The following is a 23485-nucleotide window of genomic DNA, read 5'->3' on the forward strand; positions in this document are numbered from 1 at the left end:
TAAATCGTTTACTGACACCATGTTTACCGATTCACTCTGAAAGGTGAAAAAACTCAATCGGATTGCTTGACTAGCAATAATAGCTACATTCTGAAAGCTTTGTGCTAACATAAAGTATCCCAGCAAAAATAAGTCGTTTTGAAAATGTTTCTCATAAAAGACCTTCTAACCTCAATGCCAGGTACTGTAGACAATTTGTAAACAAATTGAAAGCATTTCTCTGTTTACTTTCTGGTACAGCTTCTAGGGAAGGAGGCTTTGACGTACCGCTTGCTGACACAATTTGATTTATCAATCTTACAATAATAAACAACATATTGAATTGCAGAATATCTACATTTCTTAAGAAGTGAAATGCAAGTTCTGTAATCATACAAGCAGATACAGTAAAACCTTCTAGACAACACTATAATCCAGCTTTTTAATCATGTATTGCTAAATGTTAACTTATGCTACATAAACACAGTGCATATTCTACATACAGTATAACCACATTTCTCCTACTAGTCTGTGGTAAAATGTGTATGCTTATAATGTTCCTATTACCCTGGAATTGAATCTACCTACCTTGCCACAGATAGCAGGTGACCCTGGTGCTTTTCTAATGGGCACCGAGTGGATGGAGAGAAAGGGAGAACTACTAGGTCCAGACGTAAGGCCTTAGCTCTCTCTGTATCGATCTGTATGCAGTAATAAAGCCAGAACTAAATGAATGTCTACCCCACAGCACTCTCAGACTACTGTCTGTCTGTCTCTTGTACATCCAGGCTGTCCATCTGTCTGTATAGGTGTAGTCTGTTGTACCAGTACTTGTCTGTTAGGCTACGTACTAATGATCTAATACCCAGTGTTCATACATATATCACAGTCCAGGCTGGACACATCTAGACTGCTCGTATACCCAAGGAGACTGTTCCATGTTAGATCTGCTTACCTTAGTCAAGAGAGCAATGCAATGAGATGTTTATTTTTTATTTTATTTAACTAGGCAATTCAGTTAAGAACAAATTATTATTTACAATGACGGCCTACCCCGGCCAAACCCTAATCCGGACGACGCTGGGCCAATTGTGCGCCGCCCTATGGGACTCCCAATCACGGCCGGTTGTGATACAGCCTGGAATCGAACCAGGGTCTGTAGTGATGCCTTTAGCACTGAGATGCAGTGCCTTAGACCGCTGCGTCACTCGGGAGCCCAAAATGAGAGAGATGAGTACATTAACCAAGTCAATTAGTTAGCATTACAGGTTTGCATGTACCACATCATCTCATAGTTTAGTGAGCATTGCAGCATCGTCTCTATCTCTGACAAGGTGATCTGTCAAAGGAAAGAGTGTGCTCCAGTGTGGATGCTTTAGAGGCACACACTGCTTCCCCGAACAGAATATCCTAGGTATCCTTCCTTTCCCTCTCTTGCTAGCGAGGGGAGATTTGACACCGGTTCTGCTGGGCTCCCCTGGTGACAGCTGTCTAACACCACATCCTGATTAATATCTGCGTTCAGGGCCATTCACACACTTGGAGGAGCGCTCAGCACTGGATCTGTGACAGTGCAGCCAGCCAACTGTGAAGGACTGGATCCTCTGTCACTGATGCAGTGTGGGACAGTTTCTCAGGTTACTGTTACTGTACTGTCCCACTCCTTGCTATGGTGCTCTCCTTGGTTCTCTATGGTGCTATGCTCTCCTTGGTTCTCTATGGTGCTATGTTCTCCTTGGTTCTCTATGGTGCTATGTTCTCCTTGGTTCTCTATGGTGCTATGTTCTCCTTGGTTCTCTATGGCGCTATGCTCTCCTTGGCTCTCTATGGTGCTATGCTCTCCTTGGTTCTCTATGGTGCTATGCTCTCCTTGGCTCTCTATGGTGCTATGTTATCCTTGGCTCTCTATGGTGCTATGTTCTCCTTGATTCTCTATGGTGCTATGCTCTCCTTGGTTCTCTATGGTGCTATGTTCTCCTTGGCTCTCTATGGTGCTATGTTCTCCTTGGCTCTCTATGGTGCTATGTTCTCCTTGGCTCTCTATGGTGCTATGTTCTCCTTGGCTATCTATGGTGCTATGTTCTCCTTGGCTCTCTATGGTGCTATGCTCTCCTTGGCTCTCTATGGTGCTATGCTCTCCTTGGCTCTCTATGGTGCTATGTTCTCCTTGGCTCTCTATGGTGCTATACTCTCCTTGGCTCTCTATGGTGCTATGCTCTCCTTGGCTATCTATGGTGCTATGCTCTCCTTGGCTCTCTATGGTGCTATGTTCTCCTTGGCTCTCTATGGTGCTATACTCTCCTTGGCTCTCTATGGTGCTATACTCTCCTTGGCTCTCTATGGTGCTATGTTCTCCTTGGCTCTCTATGGTGGTATACTCTCCTTGGCTCTCTATGGTGCTATGCTCTCCTTGGCTCTCTATGGTGCTATGCTCTCCTTGGCTCTCTATGGTGCTATACTCTCCTTGGCTCTCTATGGTGCTATACTATGAGTTTTCTAGACGCTCTTATCCAGAGTGAGTGCATACATTTCTATACTTGTATTACTTTTTCGTACTGTACTTAGTTTTTATTATCAATAAAGCACTTTAGAATTTCAATGCTCTGCAAAATGACTATGACTATTAAAAGTAGTTGTAGAACTTTTCCCCATTATTAGGAAATGTCCTAAATTACCTTGACCCTGACCCGCTATAAGTGCAGAACATCACTGTCAAATAAGATAAAAGAAGGCTAGAGGTAAATAACACACAAGACGATTCCATTTGGAGAACTTTCCAATGGCAGCAGACTCTCTCTCCCTTTCTCTCTCTCTCGCCCTCTCTCTCTCTCTCTCTCTCTTTATTTTGCCCTTTCTCTCGCTCTCTACCTCCTCCCTCTTTCCCTCTCTCTCTCTCTCTCTCTCTCTCTCTCTCTCTCTCTCTCTCTCTCTCTCTCTCTCTCTCTCTCTCTCTCTCTCTCTCTCTCTCTCTCTCTCTCTCTCTCTCTCTCTCTCTCTCTCTCTCTCTCTCTCTCTCTCTCTCTCTCTCTCTCTCTCTCTCTCTCTCTCTCTCTCTCTCTCTCTCTCCTCCCCCTCCCCCTCTCTCCCCCAAGGTCAATTCTAGATCATGCTGTAGGCTATATCACTGGACACTCGTCCCACAGCGGCCTGACCCCACCTCCTCGTCCCTCAAACCCCCGACAGCCATCAAGCGACATCGATCAGACCAGCTTACTTATTGCCCTGCTTTATTTCTCTTACCTCTGGGAGGAAGTAAACTGTGGCAAGCGGCGAGTTAGTGTATCACAAATCGCACCCTGTTTCCTATTTAGTGCACTACTTCTGTATGACCTGGACCCATAGTGCTCCGGTTAAAAGTAGTGCACTATATAGGGAATAGGGTGCCATTTCGGATGCATCCCCGGAGCCAGCAGCACGAGGTTCACTCACACAGAGCTAATCTTCCAGCAGGAGCCGGATTAGATCACACTGCACCAAATTGAATCATCTCCCTGGTCCCTCTGGTTGAAGAGACCACATAGGGATATATATGGTGAAGAATGGTGGTATAGAGCTGGGACCAAGGCTAAAGCTGTGCTGGGATAGCCTGGGGCTAGGGGCCGAGTATAGAGCTGTGCTGGGATAGCCTGGGGCTAGGGGCTGAGTATAGAGCTGTGCTGGGATAGCCTGGGCCTAGGGGCTGAGTATAGAGCTGTGCTGGGATAGCCTGGGGCTAGGGGCTGAGTATAGAGCTGTGCTGGGATAGCCTGGGGCTAGGGGCTGAGTATAGAGCTGTGCTGGGATAGCCTGGGGCTAGGGGCTGAGTATAGAGCTGTGCTGGGATAGCTTGGGGCTAGGGGCTGAGTATAGAGCTGTGCTGGGATAGCCTGGGGCTAGGGGCTGAGTATAGAGCTGTGCTGGGATAGCCTGGGGCCAGGGGCTGAGTATAGGGCTGCACTCTAAGAAAAAAAGGTCCCTCCTTCGGAGAACCCTTTGAAGAACTCGCTATGGTTCCAGATAGAACCGTTTTGGTTCCAGGTAGAATCATTTTGGGTTCCATCTTGAACCGTTTCCACAGAGGGTTCTACGTGGATCCTAAAAGGGTTCTACCTGGAACCAAAAAGGGTTCTCCTATGGGGACAGCCGCAGAACCCCTTTAGAACTCTTTTTTCTAAGAGTGTGGGGCTGGTATTAAGATTAGATCACATTGCAGCAAATCCTCCCCCTGGGCCCTCTGGTTCAAGACACCACACAGTGATACAGGGATACATATGGATGAGACTAGGCTGTGTGTGGGGGGTGTATGTGAACTCTGAATTGTTCCCGCATGCACACACACTACTTGGTATCATGATACTTTGGTCTGGTATTGTATTGTCACTAAAATGTTGGTATCCTGACAACACTATTCTATTCATAGTGCATTACTTTTGACCAGAGCCCTTTGGCCTTGGGCCCTGGTCAATAGTAGTGCATTAGATAGGGAATAAGGTGCCATTTGGGACACACACTGAGTCTGGACAGTGCCAAGGCCACCTCACAGAACAGCTGCATGTCCTAGTGAGAGCCCACAGAACAGACAGGGCCAATCCTGAGTGGTGTCAAGCCGAACGGACTGGGCCAACTCTCAGTGGAGTCAAGCCGAACGGACTGGGCCAACTCTCAGTGGAGTCAAGCCGAACGGACTGGGCCAACTCTCAGTGGAGTCAAGCCGAACGGACTGGGCCAACTCTCAGTGGAGTCAAGCCGAACGGACTGGGCCAACTCTCAGTGGAGTCAAGCCGAACGGACTGGGCCAACTCTCAGTGGAGTCAAGCCGAACGGACTGGGCCAACTCTCAGTGGAGTCAAGCCGAACGGACTGGGCCAACTCTCAGTGGAGTCAAGCAGAGAGAAATGGCATGGAAGGTTGATCTAATGATCAGTTCCTAACCAGAGCCAGATTGCCCCTTTAGCCCATAGAGCGATCCCTAACATCCAACTGTATCTTATCTACATACTGTAGTTTTTTTTATGGATGTGTGTTTTTGTTCACACATTTTTATTTACCTTGTCTCTTCACATCTGTTAATAGTTATTCCAAGTCTTCTGTGTCGTGCGAAATATACAATTCATCACAGCCTAGCCAACACAAGAAGGCTGGAGATGAGAACCCAAGTAGTATGAAGGCTGCTATCATACTCATCCTACAGCGTTTCAGCAAATGATCTCTCACCCCCCTCCTTACGTTCTCTCTCTCCACCAACCACTTGCCTTTAGGCAGGTTAAGGTTAATCATCTACATTTTTTCTCTCTTTCATCTTCGCTCCTCTAATTTCCATCCCCCAGCCTTTTACATCACATTGACATCAACATAGCCACCAAAGTGTTTAACATTTGGTGGCTAATATGTTTGGTTTATGAAAGAGAGTGAACAAAAACGACGTATAGAAAAGGCCCATAAATCAAATGGCAGTGACAGGAAAGGGAAAGCACCCTGTAAATAAAATAAAATGTTTTGGTAAAATATTGTTTTATACTAGCGCCTAGATTAATGAAATAATAACACAACGCTGCTGGCTTGGGAGGTCACTGCCCACATATAATAGGCTATTCAATCATACCCAGCAAGAGGTCTCTCTCCTTCTCTCCCTATGTTCTCTTCTCTGTTCCACTGCTGAGCACCATGCACCATGCATGTCAATAGACCTTACTCATGCCATGGCCATGAGCATTCCAAATCCAGCTTTGGAAAATCCAGCTTTGGAAAATCCAGCTTTGGAAAATCCAGCTTTGGAAAACAAGGCAACGGCCTATAGAGCACCAACCACTGTAGCACATTATTTAATTAGGTGCTGCCTGGCAGACATGTTAAGAAATAACTGAAGTCAAAATGAGACTTTGCATCTAAAGTCCTATATCCATATTCTGACTTGATAAATTCCCTAGCAAGAGTAAGATAAGGACACATCCTCCTCACCAATTGAAACCAAACAATTTATAGGCTATTCCGTCACAGCAATTGAGAAAATAAATCATCAAGCATCGTCTGTGCTTTAGACCCTTGAATTGACTCTGCTTGTTGGCCTTTAACAGATGAAGCTATGCCAATTCTTCCGCCATTGTAGTCAATATTCTGTGAACCATGTTTGCAATATTTTGGTATTTTCTTCCATTTGATGTTGGCCTATCTCTTCCTCGGTGGAGATAAACCCCTGACACGGCTCACTGACACACGTGCATGCACAAATAATAATAATAATAACTTGTCTTTGAGGGAACAGGATTTCCCAGTCATGTCTGCTTGGCTGTCAGACCCCACCCCTCCCTCCTCTCCCTGTATGCTGATTCCTCTCTATTCATATTTTCAATTATTTCTTACTCCTTTCCAACCTCCTTCCATTCCTCCAACCTTCCATCTCTCTGGCTTTGCGTCAGCGTCATCAGCATGCTAAACTTTGACGCTAAGGCATTTTCCGCATCCCAAATGGCACCCTATTGCCTACATAGTGCACTACTTTTGACCAGAGCCCTACATAATGAATAGGGTGCCTTTTGGGGACGTAACCAATGTGTCTGTTTATTCGTTTTGAGTGGCAGATGCCAGATTTAACCCTAGCGAGGGGGAAACGAGGAGAAGAGGAGCTCACCTCAGCGGTGGTTTTTAGAAAAACACAACTCCCGGGACCCTTCTCTGGGTTCACCAAGTGGTGGAATTGCTTTCTGCAGAGGCATTAAGCAAACCGAAAAGTAAACACTTGCTGTAGCCCCCCCCTCCCTAACCCCTGCCTGATTCCCTTTAGGAAAGGTCTATGATGCATGAAATGCATTATTGCCCTAGCTAAGGGAATGGAATAACATCCATAAAATATTGTGGCGTTACCTTTTAGTCTTCCAGCAGGCAGCAGCGGCCTCGCTCTGGCATTGTCCCCATTGTCCCCAGCCAAAAGGGCAAATACTCACTCACACAGGATATTTTTTTCAGTATAGGCTACTACAGCAGTTTCATTATAATCATTGTAAGTTTATGAAGAGGATAAAGAGAATATGGATAAATTGCTCAAAAGACCAAATGCTCACTCATACCAGATTCAAACCATTTGACTCATATTGTGCTCTGTTCAACAACAACAAAAATCTGGGGATTTACACTAGGCACTTATCAGGCTTCCTCTAATCATTGTGAGTTTATGAGCATATAATCAAGAAAGAAGACTAGAATCTGATACAGGACGAATATTATATATATTCATCATTAATATGAATACCTTATTGCCCCCTGTTTTCCTCTCATTATTACAGTCTATTCGTTTTTCTCCAAAGCAAACCAGGACTGAGGATCGGATACAGTTCACAGCAGAAAAAATGTATAGAAATCACTAGTATTCTGTGTGCACCTTTTAATATTCATGATGACATTAGCACACATGTATTAACATATTAACCTACTTGGCATACATTTCATCATGCCATTCATCACTGTATCCATATCCCCCCACCCATCCATCCAGGACTTATTCTAGCTAAAGCAGCCACTTGGGTTGTGTCCAAATTGACACACAATGGCTCTGGTCAAAAGTAGTGCACTATATAGGAAATATGGTACCAATTCGGATACACCCTGAGTTTAGCTGCGGTCATGCAGAGACAGAAAGCTTCCATATGCCCTACTCTCATTTCCTGTCCCTCTCTCCCTTGGACCCAGACACGCTCACACTGAGCATTATGGGTAAAATGGCTCCAGATCTCCGCTGCACCATTTACTTGGAAGGTCAAGCACGGTTTATTAATCATCACAGCATTGGTTGAACTCATTTCATGCTCGCTCGGTCAGTTCTGTGTTCAATTCACAGTCCTGTGAGCATTATCAGATAGCAAGTCACTCTGGGCTCGCACATGCATGCCTGAAATCAGACACACTCAGGTCCACACTCAGGGTCATGGACATAGACTTACGTAGGCCAAGGCCAGCTTGCCGTACTGAAAGTAAAGGGAGGGATGGAGGTAATCGATGGATGGATGAATATAGGGGTGAATGGTATCATCTCTTCTTCTCAAGGACAAATGGCTAATTAAAGAAGTGACGGAAGATTGAGTTAAGTTAATATCTAAAGACAGACTTAATACCTGACTTAAGTGTAAGTAAGGAATAGATGGAGGGATGGATGGGTAAATAAAGGAAGCAAGCGAAGAATGGATGGTGTCACTTCTTTGTCTCGAGGATATTCAGCTAATTAAGGACAAATGTAAAACCATTCTTAAGTTAATATGTTAGGAAAGAAGCAGCTCAAGCAGGGGTTGAGTTGATAGAGTGATGGAGGGATGGGGTCACTTCTTCTTAAAGGCTCAAATCAAACTCTCCAGTGTTTCCAGATTTCTATTAGATATGGCCTATAATTAACCTATAATTAATTACATATGAGTGAAATTGTTTTCCTTCCAAAAAATGGTAATGAAGTATTTAAAAAAACAGATTTTCTGTGTTGGAATAGTGTGGGCGTATACCGGTCATTAAAAATATGCATGCGAGTAGACCACTGATTGGACTGCTCATCCTCCTCAGGAGGCCAACAACATTATTTTGGTATAAATTAACAGAACATGAAGTGAGATTTTCACTGGACAGTTACGTACTTTAAGGACAAATGTAACACCTGTTTGTTACTTAACACAGCTTACACCAGCAGTAGGATGAAACAGATGATCTGTCTGTTTGTGAAGGAAGGAAGAGATAGAGAGATGAATGGATGGCATTACTTCTTCTTCTCTCATTTGAAGAGGAGAGATTATAAGTAATACCATTTTGTGTTGGGCCTTCTGGAAGGAAGCTATACTCCAGCAGTAGGTTGCTACAGTGACCTTTCTACTAGGGCTGATCCTCTGCTGTGGTGCGACAAGTCTGAGTTTGACAGCTGGTGATTGTGGTGAGGAAATGTTGACGCTACTGTACAACTAATCTGTGTGGATTACAGTGACGTGTCAGTAAGTAACCTTTTGACTAATACAAAAAATAATACAACTTTTTCAAATAGGGGGACTAGATATATAAAGTACTTTCATATCGAAACAATAAAACAGAAATATATTAAAATATCCTCAAATAAAAGGTGAACTTCTGTACTGTCCCCTCATGAAACATTTGATCTCAAAACCAAAATGCTGGCGTATAGAGCCAAATTTACAAATAAATACGGAGGGGAGTGCACTTCATCCTAGCTAGGTAGGTTTGCAACCATAGTCCTGGGTGGGATACTACATAACCATCTATCTATCATAACCATCTATCTATTACATGCATGGTTATAGCTGACTAAACTGTCCTGGATGTAATACTGAATTGTGGTGAACATCCTTAAAGGGTAGGTAGCATAAACGTAACCACATGTAACATGTGGATTTGCATTAGTATACACATCAAAGTCCCAATGCAAAGTTACATCTCACTTTTCTATTTTTGCCAGGTATTACATAAAACCCATCAGAAATCCAAAGAATGGCAAGTCATGTCGGAAAATGTTTTCCTAGGGTGTGGGAGAGTCAGTGAAATGTAATAGCTATATAGCACGAAAAATCCCTATTACATAGATTCCAGATGTCAGTCAGCTAGCGTGCTAACACTAAGCCAAGGCGGAAAAAGTCACAAAACTCAAATCTCCCTACAGCCTACTTCTTAGATACTTCTCAGAGAACATGCCATAAAGTTGACAAAACAAAAAGTAGAACAGACGAGGTACTACACAATTAGCAGGTATGATTTTCTCTTTTGTTTTGAGGCCACGGCAAGAAGGCACCAGAGCCTGTCGTGCTAACGGGTTCCCACTAGATAACACAGCCACAAAGTCTGTGAAGAGCATGAGGATGCTAACGTTAGCCAGCTTGAGCTAGCTACCGAGCTAGCATACGAACTAGATATCACAGAGTAGATTCTCCATTTGATGTTGAGAAATAGTGCGTTGTGGGCAGTTTAGAAGACATCTGGAAATAAGTAAATATGTAATATTTACTTATTTGGTAAATATGGTAAATATGTGGCTGACATGTTGTGTTAGCTAATCCAGGTTTATCATTTTTAAAGGCTAATTGATCATTAGAAAACCCTTTTGCAATTATGTTGGCCCAGTGAAAACTGTTGTTCTGATTAAAGAATCAATAAAACTGGCCTGCTTTAAACTTGTTGAGTATCTGGAGCATCAGCATTTGTAGGTTCAATTCAGGCTCAAAATGGCTAGAAAAAATACATTTCTTCTGAAACTTGTCAGTCTATTCATGTTCTTAGAAATAAAGGCTATTCCATGTAAGAAATTGCCAAGAAACTGAAGATCTCGTACAACGCTGTGTACTACTCCCTTCAGAGAACAGCGCAAACTGGCTCTAACCAGAATAGAAAGAGGAGTGGGAGGCCCCGGTGCACAACTGAGCAAGAGGACAAGTACATTAGAGTGTCTAGTTTGAGAAACAGACCCCTCACAAGTCCTCAACTGGCAGCTTCATTAAATAGTACCTGCAAAACACCAGTCTCAACGTCAACAGTGAAGAGGCGACTCCGGGATGCTGACCTTCTAGGCAGAGTTCCTCTGTCCAGTGTTCTTTTGCCAATTCTTAATCTTTTCTTTTTATTGGCCAGTCTGAGATATGGCTTTTTCTTTGCAACTCTGCCTAGAAGGCCAGCATCCTGGAGTCGCCTCTTCACTGTTGACGTTGAGACTGGTGTTTTGCTAGAAACAATATTAGATATTTTTTAGCTAAACAGGTGGGGCTCAAAACAGGTGGGGCAGAATAACGGGTCGCCACTGGACCACACTGTGTTGTTACGTTCTTGAGTAAAAACTCTTGCTTCCTACCCTTTAACTGTAGTACTGTATAGTACTATTACTATTAGTACAACACGCTCCTGTACTCGTACTATATTTTCCCATCCCAAGGATGTCAAATCCCAATATACTGTATGTTTTGTCATTTAACTGTATCTCCTAGGTTAACATACATGCATATTTCTTGTCAAACCAGTGTACAGTAAAGCAAGAATTGTATAGGCCTACAGTAAATCCATCCAGGTGTAGATGATAAACGACAGGGTAAATGACAGTGCATAACCAGAGCACATCTCTCCATGCCATCAATCCCACTAAAGGAAGGTCAGTCGGCCCTGTATCCGTTCATTATAGTCTAAGTAGTCCGGTTTGCTCCGTTACTTCACAACAAGGAGAACATGAACAGGCCTCACCCTCACCTGAAGTAACCCCTTCCCCCCTCCGCCTCACCCGTCCTCGCTCTCTATGTTCCTTCCTCAGCACTCACATCCCTCATTCCTTAACTCCCTTTCCATCGTCCATGTTTTCTCCTTCATCTACATCCCTTCTCCCATTCCCTACTCTCCATTTCTCCCCCTCACTTACCTCCCCCCTCTCCAATCCCATTCCCTGTTCCCCATCCCTTACCCTGTCCCCCCCAACCCCACGCTCTCACTCCCATTGCAAATTGTCAAACAAATGAACCCCTTCGCCAGGGACAAATGAGGAGAAATAGTCTTTAAAGAGGACCATTTATTTAAATCCCAACTGACAGGGTGGAATCTGTGATCCCATTTCGCTCCTCCTTGAGAGAAGTAGAGGATGAAGGGGGTTTGCATCGAGCATTTCAAAGCTATTTAAATGAGTAGTCCCAGTGCAACACCGCTAATGTTACAGAGAGAGAGAGAGAGAGAGAGAGAGAGAGAGAGAGAGAGAGAGAGAGAGAGAGAGAGAGAGAGAGAGAGAGAGAGAGAGAGAGAGAGAGAGAGAGAGAAAGAGAGAGATGGGGGGGCAGAGAGAGAAAGATGGAGAGAGAGATTACGCAGAGGGAAAGCTGCGAGTGAGAGAGACAGACACAGAGAGAGAGAGAGTCTATATTATTTAAAAACTTTTGTGAGTGTTTACTTGCTTTGGCAATGTAAACATGTTTCCCATGCCAATAAAGCCTTTTGAATTGTATTTAATTTAAACTGAGAAAGAGAGAGAGAGCGAAGTGAGAGAGTGTGTGTGTGTGTGTGTGTGTGTGAAAGAGAGAGAGAGAGAGAGAGAGAGAGAGAGAGAGAGAGAGAGAGAGAGAGAGAGAGCGAGAGAGAGAGAGAAAGATGGAAAGAGAGATTGCTAAGAGAGAGAGAGACGTGGTCTCTTTAGGTTGACATCTATAGAGGAAGAAAGAGACCAAGCTAGAATTACACAGAGAGAAGAGAATCCTCCAATAACTTCTTTCATTCAAAGCAGAGACATATCACCATAGCTGTCGCTTCGAGGACATACAGTAGACCATCAGAGCTACTAGACCACCTTTTCAATACCTAATTTTGCCTCATTTCATTCCAACTACCGCTCTCAGTGCCTTTCATACACCGACACTGCCGCAATTTAGTGCCATACCATTACGTTCTGCTCAATCATATGTATATATCATGGTGAATAAGAGTCATATGATATCTGCTTGTCTCATTTTCTGTCTCTTTTTTCCCGATATATTGGTATATCTCCTATCTCTCCTGCTGAAACCCCAACCCAACCACCCATCAAGGCCCCGACAGCCTTGCTGAGGGGAAATGACTTGTGACTAAATGACTGAAACATTACACGTTGTCGGAGGGTTATAAAACATGAATAAAACAGCAGGGTTTTTTATTATGGTCAGGAAATGGTCAAAAGTAGTGCACTATTTAGGGAATAGTGTGCCATTTGGGAGGCACACTAAGCGTTTCAACCAGAGATTAAATGAAGAGAGGGAGAAAGGTTATTCTGGTAGCTTTTACATCAGTTCACTCCCTTAAAAGTTTCCCCCTTTAGTTCACAGTATCTTTCTCCACATCACAATATCTTTCTCACTCTCACTCTCTCTACCCTTTCTCCCCTGTCTCTCTAATACTCACTCTTTCTAGCTATCTATCTCGCTTCACCTTCCATACCCCTCCCATTTCTCTCTCTCACCCGCCCCCCTCTCGCTGTCTCTCTCTCTCCCCTGCTGTACCATCATGAAGCTAGGCTCTCACCACTTTAAGGTTGTTTTTTGTCCGTCTAATTTTACCCTTGGGTACGCTTGAGTAGAGTTTATAAGAGCGGCCATAATTTTAAACACTTGTTTCAGGCGCCATTTCTCCCTGGGTTTATAATTTCCTTCGCTTTGCCTTGGTGATGGACTGTTAAAGAAGATGCGGAGAGGAGAGTGAAGCATTCTGGGATGGGAGCGATATGGGATGGCACTACCTCGACATACGAATAAATTGTTGAGGTTCCGCACTCAAAAAAGGGATTTTCAAAGTTCCTTTATGCTATTTAATTCATTAAGGACAAATGAAAAGGCCACCATTTGTCTGTTAAACAATCGTCAGTGTACGTGACTACCTCCCCATAACAACTATCTTTCTCTCTCCACCCCAACTAAAGGAAGGACAGGGAGGGGGTCCAGACATACACCAACCCCCCTCATGAATAGCAACCCTCTAGCTGGATTTTGCTTCAACCTAACCCTAATCTTATACATCTGATTCTACTAATTAGCTGCTCACCATGACCTTGATTAGCTGATTCAGGTGTGTTACAACAGGGAGATACAGTTGAAGTCGGAAGTTTACATACACCTTAGCCAAATACATTTAAACTCAATTTTTCAACATTCCTGATGTTTAATCCTAGTAAAAATTCCCTGTTAGGATCACCTCTTTGTTTTGAAGGATAAATTAGATAATCTGTCTGTAAACAGTTTTTGGAAAAATGACTTGTGTCATGCACAAAGTAGATGTCCTAACTGACTTGCCAAAACTATAGTTTGTTAACAAGAAATGTGTGGAGTGGCTGAAAAACTACTTTTAATGACTCCAACATAAGTGTATGTAAACTTCCGACTTCAACTGTAAATACCGGGTAGAAATCCCTGCTCTATTGAAAAACAGCAGAGAGATAGACCTACAGTACTTACCAAACAAAACCCATAAAATGGTGGACCTACAGTATATTTACTGCATGGGTAAGGCTAACCGATAACTGATGGGTTGTTCCATGGGTCAGGTGTTTGATTGTGTTGGACTACACTCTAATAATCCTTCATGTACATTTAGGGTTGGTTTTAGGTTATATTAAATGCTTATTGTACATCTACTGCATGTGTGACGCTAACCAGTGACTCATGGGATTAAGAGGTTGTTCCATGGGTTGTGTTTCATAGACACCATTGGTGCTGGAGTACAGACTAATAAGCCTTAATGTACTGTACATTTAGGGTTGGTATTAGGTTACAGTATATAGATTGGCCACTGTATATCTACTGGTAATGACACTAATTGATGAGGGTCGTGTGTATAGTTTGATAGACCTCATTGGGCGCTGGACTATTAGTCTGATAATCCTTAATGAAGGTTAATCTGTCTGGACAAAGACACATCAGTGTCAGCACAATACAGACAGGAGCGCTAATACAACGCTAAGTAGTGAATCTCACTGTTCTCTGAACTCTATACTCCCTCCCCATCCCAGTCTGCTAAGTAGTGAATCTCACTGTTCTCTGAACTCTATACTCCCTCCCCATCCCAGTCTGCTAAGTAGTGAATCTCACTGTTCTCTGAACTCTATACTCCCTCCCCATCCCAGTCTGCTTAGTAGTGAATCTCACTGTTCTCTGAACTCTATACTCCCTCCCCATCCCAGTCTGCTAAGTAGTGAATCTCACTGTTCTCTGAACTCTATACTCCCTCCCCATCCCAGTCTGCTAAGTAGTGAATCTCACTGTTCTCTGAACTCTATACTCCCTCCCCATCCCAGTCTGCTAAGTAGTGAATCTCACTGTTCTCTGAACTCTATACTCCCTCCCCATCCCAGTCTGCTAAGTAGTGAATCTCACTGTTCTCTGAACTCTATACTCCCTCCCCATCCCAGTCTGCTAAGTAGTGAATCTCACTGTATGGTACTCCCTCCCCCCCAGACCAGTCCGCTCATTGAAGATAAATGAATCCTTAATTCGCTGTAATAGCGACAAATGGACTACAGTTTTAATCCCGTGTTCGGACAGGAAAAAATTGGGCGGGAATTGAGCTGCCAACCGGAGGGTTGCTGGATTTCAAAACCTAAATGCCATTGCCTGCCATTGTGCCTCTTGAGCAAGGCACTTAACAACACACAACAACAGCTCCCAGTGCGCCAAATGTGGCAGCCCCCTGCACCTCTCCCAAACAACAAAAAAAGTGTATGTGCTTCTGTATGTATGTGTGTCTTTCTGAGCAGTTGGGTTAAAAACAGAAGTCAAATTTCGTTTGGACCTTGTGTGCAATTAATTGACCAATAAAGTAATCTTCATCTTATCTATAAATCGTTTTAGCTCATGTCCTTTTCTTTCACCCTCTGTTCATTAAACTTGTAGGAATATCAGATGAAACTGACACACAAAAAAAGAAGAGGGAAAAAAATATATCAAAGTATAAAATCCTTAATCCTTGTCATACCATAGTGAGGTAGCTACAGGGTTCATCTGATGGTCATGTCTTTGTTGTTGGGAGCAACACTGTCCCATTATTTCCTTCTTCTAGATCTTCTCTATATCTTCCAAATTGGTCCCTATTAGCATGCATTATGTGCTAATTGTACTGTACTGTACAACAGATGCTTGGGGTGAAGAAGGACAGGAGAAGAGCTTATGTTTCATGAGATTAGTATAGAGAGTAGAAGAACAAACTGATAGATTCAAGACACGCAGCAGGCAAAAGTAAAGCATTTCTATTATCTCTTTAAATCTCTCTATGATCCCTAGTGGTACATTGAGATATGTTTCCATAAGATCAGTGATGTGTTGTTGTTGCCCACTGGTTCTATATAATATTTGCAACACATCAATGATGGGTGGGGGGGGGGGGTGTCAGAAGGGAGAGGGAGACTGAGTGGGTGGTATTCTGTCTCCCATTGACTCCCATTGGCATGCAGCCTAGCAGTTAGAACATTAGGCCAGTAACCGAAAAGCTGAGCCGACTAGGTAAAAAATATCTGCCCTTGAGCAAGGCATTTAACCCTAGTTTCTCTCGGGTCACCTTCGATAATGTCTGATCCCATGCCGTGACCCCACTCGCAGAGGGTGTCTCAGGCAACTAGCTCTAACAGTCTCACGTCAGAAACAGACGTTCATCCATGTTTTTCAAACACATAATTTCAAGATTGTTGCAAACGTCAAATTCCAAAGTGTTTATGTTTAGGCATTAACTCCATATTTTTAAGGTTAGGCTTAAGGTTTGGGATAGACTTAAAACAAAATCTAAAAACGACTTTCTATCGCTGGATTCGAACTTGCAACCTTTGGGCAGATATAGATGAATCAATAATGGCTGTTGATGCCGAAAAAAGGCTTTTGATTGTGTTGAATGGCCTTTTCTATTCTAAACATTGGAAACTTTAAACTTTCTAGCTGAATTTTTTTTATTTATAAAACATATTGTGTAAACGTCCTAAAGAAAAATATACACAAATAATACATTATCTGATGAAATTGCTTTAGAAAGGGGCACTAGACTAGGATGTCCCCCCGACCCCCTGGCAATTGTAACCGCTTGCAGAAAGAATTAGACAGGACCCATTAACATAACAGGTATCAGTATTGGTAAACAGGAATATAAACAAAAATTATTTGCAGATGATCTCCTGATGTACCTGACCAATTTTTAATACTCAAAAATCTCAGGTTATAAAATTTACATGGGAAAAAAGTAAATAATGGTAATATAAGAAAAAAACTCACAATCTACAGCAATCCTTTATGTGGACCACAAAAAAATATGAAATACTTAGGATGCTTAATAAGTGAAAACAAACAACAAATATATAAAGATAACTTTATTCCATTACTCAACAATATGAAAGCAGATCTAGTTACATGGAATATTCTTATCCTAAATCTTACAGTTAGAATGAACCTCTTTAGAATGGCATGGCTGCCAAAGTTTTTATATTCATTTTCGGTAATACCAATTAAAACTAAACGCATAGAAACCGTAAATGACTTGGTAATAGGAAATCTATGTATTTCCTAGACAGCTTTAAAAAGCAATTTTGGGTTGACCAATATTTTCAAATAAATCCAACTTAAAAGTTTTATATCACAAAATGTAAATTTGATTTTTTTTTTTACTGTATGCAAAATCTTGCAGTGAGCCTATACAACGGACAATCTCGTAGAAACAAATATAAACTATTGGAACCAAGATATAAAAATAACTGATATTGACACAAGATGGAGGGAGTGTTGGAACATAACAAACAAAATTACAGTTAATGAAAATGTTTTCTTAATCCAGTATAAACTATTGTATAGAATGTATTATACAAGAGACATAATTCTACAGCACAACGGCAGAGTCATGTCTGAAGTGTAAAACTACTAATGACTCAATAATTCATGCCTTCTGGGAATGTTTCAAAATTAAAAAAGTTATGGGCGGAGTTGGAAAGATGGATGTCAGAGGTACTGCAATGTAAATGTACTTTTAATTTGTCTGTCTGTATATTTGAAGACATGATATATGAGTGTGCAGTGAGATACCCAATTGGTTGGACAATACTCTTCTCATCGATTATCTTTAAAAAACGTATACTCAAAAACTGGAAATCAGCCAATCCTCCGTAGTTCACGCAATGGAAAGGTCAAATGCTTTCTTATCAAAAAATCTAAAGAGAGTGTGCAATGGAGAGAAACAAAATGGTGCAGTTTGAGGTCATGTGGCAGGAAGTAATAAGGGATATACTGTAGGGGTGGGGGCTAGTTGGTCTGACCAGGTGTGATGTAGTGATGTTTGTATGATGTAGCCGTTTGTATGTGTATGTAAGTAATAACTAAAGGAATCAGGTAACAGCACTCACTGTTGCCCCTAGTGGCCGGTTTCCACATCATCTCCCGTCCTCAGACATGGATGGACGTCGAATACTGACTTGTATCACGGGTGACCTGGCTGGTCTCAGGAGGAGTGGAATAGACAAAAAACACATTTCCATTTCACCACACACTGTACAGGTTACACACTTGTACATGTGTGAAACAGGACAAATATAAGCTCCCCTTATTTGACCTTTTTGGAATGATTTAAAGCGAAAGTACAAGTTGTGCACGCTTGATCTTCACTCCACGGGCGACGGTTGACAAGACGGCGGGCGAGGTCAGGGAGAGGTTGCTAGACTGGCTGCATATGAACACGGCTCCATACGAACAAGTCACTCTCTGTTTCTCTTTCTATCTCCCTCTCTCTACCTCTATCGCTCTCCCTCTCTCTTTCTACCTCTCTCACCCTCTCCTCTCTCTCTTCTTTCTCTCTCCCTCTCTCTACCGCTCTTCCTCCCTCCTCCTCCCCCACCTCCTCCTCTTCACACCACCAGCCACCACATTATCTCCACTGTCGAATCTTTGACCCTGAACCGAAGAATAGATTGAAAATGTAACACAAGTAGCTAACCCACTGTAAACTCTCCTCTCTCTCCTTTCACAATGTTAGCTGGAGGAGGGGTGTGTCGCCAGCGTGTCAGCCTGTGGCTTGTGCCCACAAGGCCAGCGCCTTCTTCACACCTGTCTACAAGGATAACTTGGCTTGTCACGGGCAAAGCTAATCTGTTGCTCGGCTCAGTCACACTCAATCTCCTAGCGGCGCTTGCTCTCCTCTCGTCTTGTCCTTGAGTGTCTGCTAGCATTGTTAGCTGCTCACCTGCACTACTGCACTCTCTTCTCCTGTCCTTGCATTTGTGACTATGACCCAAATGGCAGCCTATTTCCTATATAGTGCCTATGTACAGTATATATATATTGTTTTTACCTCTATTTAGTCCCTATGGGCCCTGGTCAAAAGTAGTGCACTATATAGGGAATATGATGCCATTTGGGACATAGCCTATGTCTGTTGTTAGCATACCTGCTCTAGTGCTCTAGTCCAGGGTTTCTCATGAGCTGTAATCTGCCATTACATTGTGCACAGGAACCTGAAGTCAGAACATGAACCACTAAGTTAGGTAAAGGTATAAAGGAATAGAGGAGGAAGAGATGAGGTGAAAGTTTAAAAGTACTTAATCTAAGGAGGGCATTAGCACAGAGAGAGAGGGATAACGAGAAAATGAGAGAGAGAGCTCGACACCGAGAAAGAGAAATAAAAATGAGAGAGAGAATGGGAGAGAGTGATATGAAGGGGAACAGTGGAGGGGCCTATCAGAGAAAGCTGATGGAAGATGGATTATAATTTGGACGGCACTCGGAACACAAAGAGGGCTGTCTGATATCTAATCAGCTTCCCATTCAGTCGGTGCAAATGGCTCCCAAAAGTGCAATATAGCTCAGTTATTAATCCGCTGTTATCAAACATTTAGAGTTCATTACAGAGACCGCATTGGCCATTGCCAATTCATTTCATTCATTGAAAATGAAATATACTGAAATTGATGGGGATCATTATGTTGCTAATTTGTAATTTGCATCATAATGACGAAGCTGGTTCTCTCTGGATGGCCTGTTGTTGGTGACTATGAATCACTGTGGACTGTCAAAATGTCCTCACATCCCTACTCTACCGTATGTGGGTGAGCTCATCCATGTCATGGTTATGAGTGATTGTTGGAAAGGTGCACTGGTTATGAGTTACTCATACAAATAGAATGAAGTGACTGTTGGTAGGTGCACTCAGGTCAGGGGATCTGGAATCTGCTAGCACACCTTGAGGCTGTTTTCATAGTGGCTAATGATATTGATCATACTGTATATTGATGTTAATGCACCTGAGAGAAATCCATTCACTTTCTGTTGTCATTGTGTGAAATCAATAAAGGTGAAAATAAACTTTCATTGTGATACTTATTTTTGAGTATTTGTCAGAAGTATATAAGCTATGGAATGTGTTCTGTGTGGAATGGTATAGTCTTCCTTGTGTTGGATATGAGCTACTTATAATAACTCCACTTCCTCCTCTCTCTCGCTCTCTCTCGCTCTCTCTCTCTCTCCCTCTCTCTCTCTCTGTCCCCTAACCCCCTCCACTTGCTCCTCTCGCTCTCTCTCTCTCTCCACCCTAACCCCCTCCACTTCCTCCTCTCTCTTTCTCTCCCCTAACCCCCTTCACTTCCTCCTCTCTCTTTCTCTCCCCTAACCCCCTTTCTCTCTCCCTATCCATATCCCTCTCTCGTCCTCTCCACAGCTAACCCAACAGGTCCTGCGGTGAAGGGCTACCCTGGTCCATCGGAGGGGGTGTTCCGTGAGTCAAGCAGTACCACGGGGATGGTGGTTGGAATCATAGCGGCAGCCGCCCTCTGTATACTCATCCTGCTCTACGCCATGTACAAATACCGCAACCGGGATGAGGGTTCTTACCATGTAGACGAGAGCCGTAACTACATCAGTAACACATCGCAGTCCAACGGGACGGTGGTGAAGGAGAAACCGCCGAACGCCGCCAAGACTTCCTCTAAGAGCAAGAAGAATAAAGACAAGGAGTATTACGTGTGATCCTTACTGTCTCTGGTCGTCACCACTGGCCCCTCGCAAAGATTGGACCAATTATTAAAACTTTTTATGACTCAAAAAGACGAATCCGGAGATCGGAAGACCAATAAAAAGTGTATAATAACGAACAAACAAAATTAAACAAAAACAACAAAAGAACATTTAGTCTTTCATTTTATCTAAGACATGGTGGGTGGTGGTATACTGGAAAGTGAAAAGGAGTAAAAAACGAAACATCTTCCTTTAGATTCTTCTACCCAAGCACACTGGACTATAAGAAATAGCACCAGGGAGATGGCGGTACTGTACTGGACTATACTAATGATAAGAAAGAGTGTCTCAACCTTATGGCAAGCTGCAGAATAATCAGATAATCAACCCAAGTACCTATACATCATGGATCAACAAACAAACTAACCAATTAACGCCATCTGTGACTTGTTCTGTTTATTACCAGGATATTGGTTAGCCAATATCTCACTCTCGAAGTTTGAGTTAAATGTGACAGGAGAGATATACAATTGAGAAATATACAATATTACAACAACAAACTCCAATGTTTTCATGTTATCATTTACATATCCTGTCTTTGTGTTTGCTGGGATCTTTACGAGAAAATACATAAAACACAAAACGCATAAATAAGGTACATAAAGAAAACCCAACTCCAAACATTTCCAACAACGGATGACGAGTGAAAGAAAAGAGATCATGGGAAGGCAAGGCAACAGTAAAGAAGGAAGTGAAAGGATAAAGATGGTACGTTTGTTTGAGGAATCAGCCAAAGTATTTGCACTTTTTATAGTGGCAGTAATGGCCCAAAACAGACTAATATAAAAAATGGCCGCCCGATCTGTTAACAGTGCAAAGACAAAAGGGCCTACGATTAATCTTGATCTTGAAAGACTTATGTCAAGTTTTATTCAAGATTCATCTTTGCCAGTTAAGAATTCTGGACGACTTGGTTTTCAACATCAGTGTGGAATCTAAGGCAATGTGTTTAACAGAATTCTGGAAGGAGAAGTCGGAACGTTCTGAACGCGATCATTCTGATACTGGAACTCCATGCACGTAAAACGTATCTTATTACAGTTACAGTACATATGTTTATATACAGTACAACCACATCTATATGTGCTTTCTGGACTGTGACAAAGTGGTGTTTTATAGCCTGTTGTATAGATGACCACGCAAACTATATCTGCTCCTCCTCCAACCATTTTTGGAATAAAAAAATAAATAAGAAAATTACAAAAATACAAAATTAAATGTTATTAAGTGTTGCTAGATATAGAAGATTTTACGATGACATCGATCCGCAATGCCATTTTTGGGGGGGATTATTTAATTATTCATTCCGCCTTTATACATGTGTTCCTGTTGAGTTTTTATACAAATGCCAACCTGATCTAATAGATATATTAACCCGGCCCAGTAGTAACCTGACTTGGTCCTCAAACTCTACAAAGCAATGATAATAGTGTACAGCAGAGGCATGGCATGATGATGACATGCAGGATGAGGTAACGTCTCCAGGGTTTCACTGCCTTTCTCCCCATTCCCGCCCCCTCCCAATTGCTGGGGCAATAACAGTAACAGACTGCCTTCCTCCCGATACCTGCCCGCCAAACTAAACCTAGCTACTTGAGAATGAAGACCTATATTCCGAATGATGATGATGATGATGTATGTGTTTCCAAGTGGTCCTATAATATGATTGTCCAGTGTACGCTTGGGCTGATGGAAACAATCTGAAGAAGAAATAAGACAAAGAAGTAACCATTTCAACCGTTTGTGTGTTTGTACTGTCATTCTAATGTCAATTCTATTCTGCTTTCCTGACGACCTGATGTACTTGGAATGAGTATGAGGAGAACTACTATGACCTATAAATAATGATGATTATGAATTCTTCCTTGTTTGTTTGTTTCTTTTGTTTATTTCTACCTGTGGTATTTTTTTCTACGGTATTTTATGTTCAAATTGTGACTATTTCTTTATTATTGAAATCAAAGTAAAATTTATTATGGAAAAAAATAGTTTTGAAAAATTAAATGAATAAATGAAATAAAATATTACCTAAGTGAACTTCAGTTGAGGAAATTCATTAAACTAATGTGTGGGTGCTACGGTAAGATCATTGTGAAGTGAGAAATGTGTATTGTTAATTACTAAATGGTTAATTGGTTTACCTTTCTGTTTATTTTTCTTTGTTATGTTTATTGTATTCATGTCAATTCTCTTCATTTCCTAGAATGATCTGTACATTTTATCCTAGATATAACTACTTAGCTAAATTATACACTACTTTATTAATCCATTCATTCAATAACTAGCAAAAAAACATATATGCTGTACACTGAGTGCCAACTACCAAGTTTAGATCACATTTGTAGTTGGCATACTTGTAGTTATTTATGGCCAATAAAACCTATGGGAGCTATAGCATGCATGTGTCCCAAATGGCACCCTATTCCCTTTATAGTGGGGAGCCCTATTCCCATAGTAGTGCACTACTGTATATAGGGAATAGGGCTCCTCACTATAAATGGAATAGTGTCCCATTTGAGAAGACCAGAACATATCTCTCCTGCATAGAGAACACAAAGGGAATGCACTTCAAGGTTAAGGAGACAACACCTCTATGCTGGCCTCGCCTCGTTCTGCCCCCTGGGAAGTAAATAGATATAGCTTGTTATGGAGACAGGAGAAGGGGAATGTCACATGTACCTCACATGTAACATGTAGTATAGAGCTTTCAGTTACACTTTCTGACCAATACATTGTCTGACCTGACACATATAAAAAAAGACCCCTATCTATTGGACTGTACATATTGTATTCATATTCTGGAATGCATGCGCCTCCCAGTGTGTCTGACTTTTATGTTATTTGAAAACAACCTCACAGAATTGTTCATTGATCAGTCACCAGTGTAACTCAGAAATCCTCCACTCCTTCCCTCCTCACAGATAGGCTAGCTAAATTAGCAATTTCATACACTGTTATATGATTACAGAATGCATTAGGAGCACATACAGTACAACACATAATATGTATGTGTGAAATTGTTGTGCATGCTAAAA

The 23485-nt window shown here is 42.2% G+C and overlaps 1 protein-coding gene across 1 annotated transcript in view; it reads left to right on the top strand.

The window, feature by feature from the left end:
* LOC120029862 (neurexin-1-beta-like) overlaps positions 1-22425 on the top strand; it is a 99753-nt gene extending 77328 nt beyond the window's left edge. Inside the window, exon 4 of the mRNA XM_038975169.1 lies at positions 20095-22425. Within this exon, the coding sequence (XP_038831097.1) occupies positions 20095-20402 (308 nt within the window). The 3' untranslated portion in view covers positions 20403-22425. The remainder of the gene's footprint in view (positions 1-20094) is intronic.
* Positions 22426-23485: the final 1060 nt, after the last annotated feature.

The sequence above is a fragment of the Salvelinus namaycush genome, chromosome 35 (assembly GCF_016432855.1).
Source record: "Salvelinus namaycush isolate Seneca chromosome 35, SaNama_1.0, whole genome shotgun sequence".
Lineage (NCBI taxonomy): Eukaryota > Metazoa > Chordata > Actinopteri > Salmoniformes > Salmonidae > Salvelinus > Salvelinus namaycush.